The 10,040-nt window shown below is 50.5% G+C and overlaps 1 protein-coding gene across 1 annotated transcript; it reads right to left on the bottom strand.

The window, feature by feature from the left end:
• Positions 1–544: 544 nt before the first annotated feature.
• KIAA2013 (KIAA2013 ortholog) lies at positions 545–6,098 on the bottom strand. Its single transcript, XM_074218423.1, has 3 exons — positions 4,910–6,098; positions 2,843–3,696; positions 545–1,272 (listed from the first exon to the last, which is right to left on the bottom strand). Exons 1-3 carry the CDS (start codon positions 6,021–6,023, stop codon positions 1,255–1,257), a joined length of 1,986 nt encoding a protein of 661 aa, XP_074074524.1. The 5' UTR covers positions 6,024–6,098; the 3' UTR covers positions 545–1,254.
• Between the last annotated feature and the right edge of the window lie 3,942 nt (positions 6,099–10,040).

Genomic DNA, 10,040 nt, shown 5'->3' with positions numbered 1-10,040 from the left:
TAACAGGGCTGTGGTGAGAACTGAGTGAGATAATGCCTTTAAAGTGCTCTGCAAACCCATATTGAATGTGTCATCATTATGAGACTATCTGATGACCATTTAAAAAGAACTCCAGGTGGTATCTCTTTATACCCAAAGTCACAAAGCCTGTTTGCTTCTGCTTGTGGCTGCCAGCTACAATCACCTGCACCCAGAGCCCCATTCAGCAAGGCTAACTAGCAAAGCAAATACAAAAGTCAGAAGAGCTTGGCAGGCTGACCTACCTCAACCCAGTGGTCTAACTACAATTAGGAAGGACCTGGGCATCTGAGAAGGGAACTGGCTTAATCTAAATGCTTGTTGGAAGGTGTCTCCTATTCTGTACTTTGGACACTGAAGCAAGTGTTGAGACCAAAAAAAAAAACAGGTATTGTTCAAACAGAAAACATTACACAATACATATTTGAAAGGTATTTATTTAAAAACAAAACAAAAAAGCTTTGGTATTTGAAAACTCAACAATCATCGGTCACTAGAAAGCCCAATACTCCCCCCCCCTCCCAAGCCCATCCCCAAACAGCCAGAAAATACAAAAAAAACCACACAAATCCCTGTAGGCTAAGAAACAGTTAGCACTTTCAAATCTAAGCCAGTAATGCTACATCTTCCAATCAGACTGTGTGAACCCCTCTGCCCGGAGGCTCCCTCTGACCAGGCTCCAAATGAACCACACCAGCAACACACAGCTGAGTTTCTCAATGGTTAAACAGCTCAAAAATCATTTCAGTGATCTGCTATTTAAAGTGGAGGCTGAAACCATCCAAAATTCCCAAATAAAAATAAATTAAAAGTTCATTGAAGGAAGAAGTCATTAAATTAGGAAAAAGGAGTTTTTCTAGCTGAGAGTTCCAAAAAAGGAGAAGGGGGCAGGGGATGGGGCGGGTAGCAGGAAGGTCTCTTCCTGGAACATAGAAAAGGGGGGGAAGCAGAAGGAGGAAGGTCAATTTCAAGTAATTTCCAAATAGGTTCACTTTATTAAGGTGGAAGTTTACAAACTCATCACGGCTTCTCCCTCCCTCATCCCCAAAGTGACACTCATTCATTCCAATGTAAAACTCCTCAACAGCCACACAAACACTTCCAAGTCACTGGTTTTCCCCAACAAGGCACAATAGGGTTGTTGCTTTCAAAAGGTCCCTTGTTCGCAGCAGCAGGACTTTTCAGGTGCTGGGTGTCTTGTGCAAATGGAGGCTGAAAGCGGTACTGTTAATTCGCTCAGACACTGGGATCTTCCTGTTCAATTAATAAAACAAGGTGTTACTGTTCACCGCCAACTCTTGCTCCCAGCTACACAACTATTAAGAAAGGCAGACCATGCTCAGAGGTCTGAGCAGCATCCAACCCTGGCTCAAATTCAGTTTGCAAATAGCTGCCAGCCTGGGGTGGCAGTGCCAGAGGAATGACAAAGAGGAGCATTCCCAATCACCAGCTGTGGCCAGAGGAATGCAGAGCAAAAGGGTATTTTGGTGAGTTGGGAAATGGTCACCTGGGTGGTTGAGTAAACAGAGGCTAAAAAATAAATATCACTAGATAAAACCAGTGACTTAAGGCAAGGGACATTCAGCAGGAGCCGAGCCTGGCTTGGCTACTCCTTAGGAAGAATTCAGAAGGGGGGGGGGATCAATGGTGAGAGCGTGAGCTTGCGGCCCTGCTGAAGCCTCCATGCAGGCATGGCAATGGAGAGAGGGCTGACCCCATGCCATGCACAGTGGGTACCTGGATAACTAGAGGAGACCAACTGCCCATTTCTCTGCCAGATGATCTCCTACCATGAGAGCCTGGGACCAGTTTCCAAGGGACTGGCACCAGCTCTTCCATTTTTGCAGTAAAGGAACCATTTCTTTCTCTACCCTCACATCGGGGTTGGCCATCAAGCAAGTCACTCTTTAGAAATTTCGATGACACTTTCCCTTTTTAGCACCATTAATCAAAAAAAAAAAAACACCTGCTTTTCTGGGTCACCTAAGATTACTCCTTTATTATAGGAGGAACCAGTATGGTTATGGAAAATTTGTACTGCAGCTTGATCCAAAAGAATAACTAGTTCTGTTATACATTCTTCCCTTCCAAATAGGAGGGATCAGACCACTTTTCTTCTCTGCCACCAAAGGGTAGATGAGGGTAGAACAGAGCAAACAATCTGTACTTTATGCCCCATCAACCACATACAACCGTCTACATACTCCACTCTTCTAGGCCTCTAATCCCTTGGGCCCATCCCAGTCCTTAATAGCCCAAGGGAAAACCTGGTTCCCAGGGTCCTGAAACCTCAGGGTTAGTTACCTAAGAGTACATTCCACCACCAGCCCAGGAAAAGGGGGTCATCTTACGGGACAGCCATTAGAGAACAAAGGCGTTTAATTCACTGGGCAGTGCATACTACAACAGGACCTGATGCTCACAGGTAGGGAAGACTAACCCTGACAGGCAGCAAGGGAGGGGCCATCCTCATTTGGGCTTACGGTCTGAGGGCTGTGTGTTGGTGCCACCATCAAATAAAAACCAAGGCAAGGAGGGACCCAAGCTGCTAGGAAGCAGAAGACTCCATGGTCTACTGCTATCCTAATTAACCAGCACCTAGGAGCTAGACTGCCAGATCTCTGCCCTGTCCACCAGCTGCTTAGACCCCTTGGTGGTCTGCAGCAAGTGAGGAGCATTCCCTGTAGAGGAAGCACAAGGGCTGAAGGACAGCTTGAAGAAGAAGGTCCCATCACTCTTCAGGATAGGCCCCACCCTCAGAGCCAGGATGATCCTGGGCCCAGAAGACAAGCCCAGAGAATAGCTAGAGGTGGGAGCTTTATACCTTACTCCTGAAGAGTGACTTGGCTCCAGGTCCACAGTATTCATTGTAGATGAGTTTGAACAGAAAGAGGTGGAACAATGTGATGAGCGAGGCCACACTGAACCAGAAGAGAAAGGGCAGGCCAGGGTACTGCTTGGCCATGTGCTCCTCATGGGCCAGAATGGCTTTCAGATGCAGAGTGTGCCTCAGGTCTTGTAAGTGTAACAGATCTGTGGAGATGTAGAGGAGGGGGGTGATGGGCTGGGTCACCATGACAGGGAAAGTGTGACCTTGGGGCTCTGAGGTCAGTTCCACAGGCTCATTCAGGCACCCAGCCTCACAGGCATAGATCTTGACCGGTGGGCTATGGGGCTTAACAGACACATGGAGGAATGGCTTTCCCTCCACATCCAGAAGGACAGCCAAGTTGATGTGATCAGTCTTGTAGTGGATTCCATGTAAGATGTAGCTGTTGTGGAGCACATCAGGATCTGCTTGGAACTGAAGGTGATTTTCTGTGAACTGCAGACCCCCAAAGCTGAGCACCATTCCTTGCATAATCCCAGGGGCCCCGACCTTCACCAGTCCCTTGCACCCCCGTTTCTGGAGTGTTAACTTCCACACATCAGCAAGCTGCAGGATCTGGAGAACGCTGGACAACCTTCCTGGCCAAAGGTTCTCTGCATGCATGGTTGCGTGACCACTGAAGCAGTGGTCTTCATAATTCAGAGTGGATTCCATCTGGTCTCTCTCCCACCGGCTCAAGGTAGGGCTAAGCAGTGGGGCTGGGGAGCAGGACAGCATGTAGTACAGTGTCAAGTTGACAGTCAAGCTAGATGGGGTGTGAGCATCATTGATCTTCTTCATTTCAACTCCTACAACAATAAAGTAAAGAAATGAGTTCTGAATGAGGGAGGACGGAGGATTACACAACCGCCAAACCTTCAAGGGTCAGAGACCCCCTCCCTGGGGCAACAAACAAGAATCCTATTTCATCCATGCTGCCATGAAGTCACCCAACCTTGGGGAACTGGCTACACTTCAAGAACAGCCCTGACAATTCTTGAACAGCAAGTTTTTCTGAATCTGTCTGCTACTTCTATACATTTCTTCTGAGGCAGAAGAGCAATTCTGCTTCCACACAAGAGTTTGTTATAAATTCCCTAAATCATCTCTTCTCCCACAATACTTTTTCCAGTTTCTTTAACTGAACCTTGGACACATTCATTCTGGATGCCCTCCTATATTCTTCCTAAAACGCAGAGCCTAGACCCAAACAAAACACTCCAGACAGGACCTGACCTGAGCAGAGTAGATTCTATCCCTTCCTATGCAGCCTAAAATCTTGGCAGCTTTCTGGGTCACCATACCATAGTTCTGACTCATGTTGAACTTGGAACCCACTAAGAACCCCAGATTTTCTCACAGGAGCAGAAGACACCTAGCTACCAGCCCTAGCCTAATCCAGCCAGGACCAGAAGCAATCCTTCTTCTCCTCCACCTTCAAAGCAGATCTACATTCCTTGCTAACCTGACCATGGCTCCCAAAAAGACAACTGAAATTCATTCCAAATGTTCCATTCCAAATGACTGGTCCCCTACACCACAAGCCTCTGCCTTTCAATTCCATGGAGTGTCAGGTTCTGTCTTAAAGCAGTCAAATAAAGCAGACAACTCACAGGCCATTGTCAAAAAAGAAATAAAAATCCACTCTTCATCTATGACTTGCCTTTTCCCATACAGTGGCAGCGACTCAGGCTAGTCCAGAGTAAGAGTCAAAGTCCCTGCAATAGGGTGGGGGAAGCCCTGACACTCAGTCGGGGTCAAAAGGTGTCTAGGTGGTGCAGTGGACAGAGCACCGGCCCTAGAGTCAAGAGTAGCTGAGTTCAAATCCAACCTCAGACACTTCATAATAACCTAGCTGTGTGGCCTTGGGCAAGCCCCTTAACCCCACTGCCTTGCAAAAAAAAGAAAAAGAAAAAGAAAACTGAAGAATCAAATGCACAGATTAACACAGAGGCCCTTGGCAGCTCCCTTTCTCCAGGGGGATCCCAAACTCCCCTTCTTCCCCCGGGGGGAGGCCCTCACCTGAGGCGAAGAGCTGGCTCCAGCGCTGCTGGTGGTCCTGGAGAAGGTCGGCCACGGGGATCTCCATCAGCTCCAGGATCTCCTTGCGGGCCAGGTCCTGGAGGGCCTTCAGCTCCTTCATCTCCTTAGCCCCCTTGGCCTTCAGGGCCCACAGGTCCAAGGGCTCCGAGATGTAGACCACCCACAGCACGGCCTCGTCCAGCAGCGACCTGGGGGCCACCTGGAGCAGGTCCACCAGCTTCTTGGCCGCCACCACCACCAGGTGGGCCTTGCCGTTGGGCAGCGGGGGCGAGTGTCCCGAGTGCAGCAGGAACTGGTGGTCGCCGGCCTTCTCCAGGCTGCTGCTGAAGGCCTTGGGGGGCGGCCTGGGCGTGGGGCCCAGCGTCCAGAGCGCGGCCACGCGCTCCGTGGGGTTGTGGACGTGGATGCGCTGCACGTAGAGGTGGGGCCGCGCGCGGTGCGCCAGGAAGTCCTCCTGCAGCAGCACGCACTGGGCCCCGGGCCCGCCCGGCGCCGGCCCCGCGCCCCCCGCGGCCCCCGCGCCCCCGGCCCCGGCCCCGGCCCCGGGCGGCGGCTCGGGCGGCTGCAGGCAGCGCACGCGGCGCACCAGGCCCTGGCGCGGCAGCAGCGCGGCGGCGCCGGCCTCGGCCTGCGCGCTCAGCGGCCGCAGCTGCACGAAGGGCGCCAGCTCCGGGGCCACGGGCGCCTGCCGCTCGCCCGGCGTCACCCACAGCCGGTTGCGGCTCACGTCCAGGGCCAGGAAGCCGTTGCCCACCAGGGCGGGCGGCGCGGCCGGGCCCGAGTCCGGGGCCGCCGCGGCGCCGTCGGGGGCCCGGGGCCCGAGCGGCACCGCCTCGCCGCGCTCCTGCAGCGCCCGCCAGGCGCGGGTGGCCGCCTCCAGGCAGGCCTGCGGCGCCGCGGCGCGGGGCTCGCCCGGGCCCGAGCTCCAGGGCAGCAGGTGCAGGCCCGGCCCGCCCCCGGCGCCCGCCCGGCCGGCCCGCCCGCCCACGTACCACGACAGCAGCAGCACGAAGGCCAGCAGCCCCAGCACGCGGCGGGCCCAGCTACTGGACAGCAGCCCGGGCAGCCCCTTGAGCCGCTGCTGCAGCCACATCGGGCCGCCGCGGGGCCGCTCCCGGCCGCCGCCGCCGCTGCCGCCTCTCGCGGCTCTGCGCAGACGCCCAGGACGCCTCCGGCTTCCGCCCCGGCCCCGCGCAGCCGCCGCCGGCGCCCTCGGCTTCCGCTCCACGCTCTGCGCAGCCGCCGCCGGCGCCCTCGGCTTCCGCTCCACGCTCTGCGCAGCCGCCGCCGGCCCCCTCGGCTTCCGCTCCACGCTCTGCGCAGCCGCCGCCGGCCCCCTCGGCTTCCGCTCCACGCTCTGCGCAGCCGCCGCCGGCCCCCTCGGCTTCCGCTCCACGCTCTGCGCAGTCGCTGACTCCGCCACTTCGTCCGCGAGGGCCTCGGCCCGCCCCGCCCCTGCCGGAAAGCGCGGTCGGAAGACGCCCTGAAGCCGAGACTTTCGCGACGGGATGGGAAAGCGTAAGGGCGGGGCTGGAAGGGGCGGGGCCGGAGGGAGGGGCGGGGCCGGGGAGGAGCCTGGAAGAGCCGGGGAGGGGGCCGGAGAGGCCGGAGCTGAGGGGAGGGGCGGCAGAAAGCAGAGGGCGGAGCCGGGCAGGAGGGCGGGCCGAGCGGGCTGCGTGGAGGGGAGGGCGGCCAGGGAGAAGGAGGCAGGGGGGCCAAAGTGGGGAGGGGGAGGGAGGGCCAAAGTGGGGAGGGGGAGGCCAAAGTGGGGAGGGGGAGGGGAAGGAAAATGAGGAAGATAGAGAAGAAGAATTAATTTTGCAACTTGACCATAGGAGGATCTTGGAAGACCGTCCAGGCCAGCCCCTTCCTGCGGAGGAACCCCTTCCACAACATCCAGCCCTTGATAGAAACCTGGCTTTGAGAAGCCTCCCAAAACAACCCAATCTACCTCTGGATCTTAGCAATGTCTTCCCCACCTTGTTCCTAGGTCTGCCCTCTGAACCCAGGCAGAACTTGGCTAATTCCTCTCCTGATGGCCCTCACAAGGCTTGAAGTCAGCTGTCTAGTTCCTGACCAGGCTAAAAACTCTAATTCTTTCACTTGTTTTTGGTATGTCATCACTTGTCATCCCGGTCACCCTTCTTTTTTTGCATTTTAGCCTGTTAATAAATGTTGATTGATTGATTGATCCTTCTTTGAATGATTTCCACCTTGTCAGTGTGCTCCCTGAAATATGGCTTCCAGTACTGAATACAATACTCTGGATGTAGTCTAAGCAAGAGGACTGTCACCCTCCCCCCAAATCTCAAGACCCTAAAATGAACCTTCTCAGGATTATAGTAATCTCTCGACTAGTCTCTTTGCCTCTCTCTAGTCTATTATTCTCCAACACATTGCTCAAATGGCAAAAAGTGTCATAGAATAAGAAATTAGAAGGGATCTGTGAGATCATCTCATCTAGGTGGCTCTAGATGTGGAGACCAGAATTCAAACCCTGCCTCAAACATTTATCAACTGTGTGATCACTCTGTTCCTGAACCATCGTCCAGTTCCTGCAAGAAGGAAGCCGGTAAAGATGAGAAAAACAAAAGAGGAAGAAAAATATGGAAGGAGATAATAGGATTTCAAACTTTCTACCAGTTCTTTCCCTGTAGCCTACAAAGACATTCAGATGTTTATGTTACCTTCAAATCAAGCCAGATTCCCTCCCATGAAGAGCCCTTGCTTTGGGCCTTGGGATTCAGTCCTGTAGGAGTCTGATTCCAAAGAAAGGAAATGAGACTTTTCTCAAATTCTGACTCATCATGTCTTATTTAAGAATTCTTAGGAAAATGTCTAAAAGTTTATGTCTATTAAAAAAAAGGTATCTTCTAGAAAACATTGGTTAGTTGGTTGGTTCTTTTACTTTATTACTGAAGGAGACCAAATTGACACCACTGTGTTTGAGACAAACATACACATTTGTATTTAACATGTTTATAGATTAGTCATTTTTGGTATGAGAAATTAGGATTAAGGGAAAAGAAAGAAAACCATGAGATAGTAATGAAATATATAAAAGAAAATTTTAAAAAGTGAATGCAACATTCATTCAGATTCTGTAGGGCTTCTTTTTGTTTTGTTCTTTTGACTTCCTTTGGATGGGAATAGCATTGGCCATGGCCGGTCTCCTAGGGTGGTCCTAATTCTCTGAACTGTTGAGAAGAGCTGCATCTATCAAAGTTAAACAACTTACAATGTTGTTGTTAATGTGTACAATGTTTTCTTGTTTTGCTCCCTTTGCCACCATGAATCTTTTGGAATTATCTTGGATCATTGTATCATTGGGAAAAGTTAAGTCTGTCATAGTTGATTATCACACAACGTTGCTGTGACTGTGTTCAGTGTTCTCCTGGTTCTGCTCACTTCATTCAGCATCAGTTCATTTAAGTCCTTCTAGGTTTTTCTGAAACATCTTGCTCCTCATTTCTTATAGAGCAATAGCATTCTATTACAATCACATTCCACAACTTGTTCAGCCATTTCCCAATTAATGAGCTTATCTTCAATGTTCAATTCTTTGCCATTACAAAGAGAGCTGCTATAAATATTTTTGTACATGTGGCCTCTTTTCCCTTTTTTATCATCTCTTTGGGATACAGACCTATCCCATTATACTTTAAAAACCTTCAGTTGATCCAATTCTATCTATTCTATCATTCCATAACTCTCCTTCCTTTCAGGTCAATCTCCTGGAAAAAGTCATCTAAACCCCTGGACCCTGGATGCACAATAAAACCAACTCCATTTTCTATCTCTTCAAAATCAGACCTGGGAACCATCCTTCCATTTGGTAGTAACCACCTTGTGTTTCTGGTTTTGTTTAAAGCACTGAAAAACTTACTGGGTCCCATTCTACTTCTAGATAGGTTTCTCACTATTATTAAAAGTCTGGGTGGGTAGCTCCATCCTGCTTGGAATGCCCTGCCCCATTACCTCAGCTTCCTGTGATTTGCTCAAATTCCACTGCTAGTACCTATAAATTTGGATAATACAGATTCAATCTTGGAATTTACCTTTCCTTGAGCAACCAGTAAAGCAGGGGTAGGGAACCTTTTTTCAGCCAAGGGTCATTTGGATATTAATAACTTCATTTACCTGCTATTTGGTCAAACAATTAATTCACCTTTCAAAAGCTCCTAGATTTAATAAATTTCAAAAGTCATTAAAAGAAAAGAAGGATTGTAAGTTAGCACATTTCACCATCAGTTCTGTCCATGGCTTCCCTTTTGAATTCCCAAGAAAGCCTGTGCCTATGTCTTTAAAACTGCTGGCAAGTTTGAGGAGAGAAGGAGCACGTGTCTCACGTACTGGTAGTAACATCTGGCTTGGCAGCAGTAACTTCTTAAAAAGGCAGACTTTGAGTCTGAATGAAGTTTGGGTGAGGTCCAAGCTGCAGGGCTTTGGAGAAGGCAGGAAGAGGAATTGGGGGATGGGAGGGAAGAACAGTAGTGAGGAGAAGCCCCAGGTCTCCCTGAAACTATCCTGGAGATAATCCAACTGGACTGAACCAAAAAAAAAAAACCAACCAAAAACTTAGCTAGATTCCCCAGATGAATCAATGCTTTCAATGCCTCAGTAGTTATTATCTCCAGAGGGTCACTTTCCAGGGGAGATTTTTGTAGGATCTTCCCCAGAGTTTCTAAAATTTGACATATCCTGTCCCTTGCATTTCCTTCCCCCCCCCCCCCCCAATCTGGCATCTAATTTTGTCTCCTTCCTGTTGCGTGAGTTGTATTTTCAATGTCCTGGATGGCCTGACTGACCCTTCTCCTCAAGTATAATTAGGAATAATGTTAATAACTCAGGAGTCTGTAAAGAGAGGCAACCTGGGTTCAGGTTTCACCTCTGACTCATTTTGGCTGGGTGAAACTGTGCTGCCATGGCAGGGATTTAGGATCAGTAACTAATTGGGCCAGAGTAGTTGAGCTCCCTTCCAACCTGGAGATTCTATAATTATAAAAAATCAAATAAGATGATGCTTTAAGTCTTAGTGGAAAGAACAATGGATTGGGAATCAGGAAAACCAGGTTCAAATCCTTCATAATGTGGTCTTGGACAATCATTT

Source organism: Macrotis lagotis, chromosome 1 (genome assembly GCF_037893015.1).
Source record: "Macrotis lagotis isolate mMagLag1 chromosome 1, bilby.v1.9.chrom.fasta, whole genome shotgun sequence".
NCBI lineage: Eukaryota > Metazoa > Chordata > Mammalia > Peramelemorphia > Peramelidae > Macrotis > Macrotis lagotis.
This window is presented reverse-complemented; position numbering and strand designations above follow the sequence as displayed.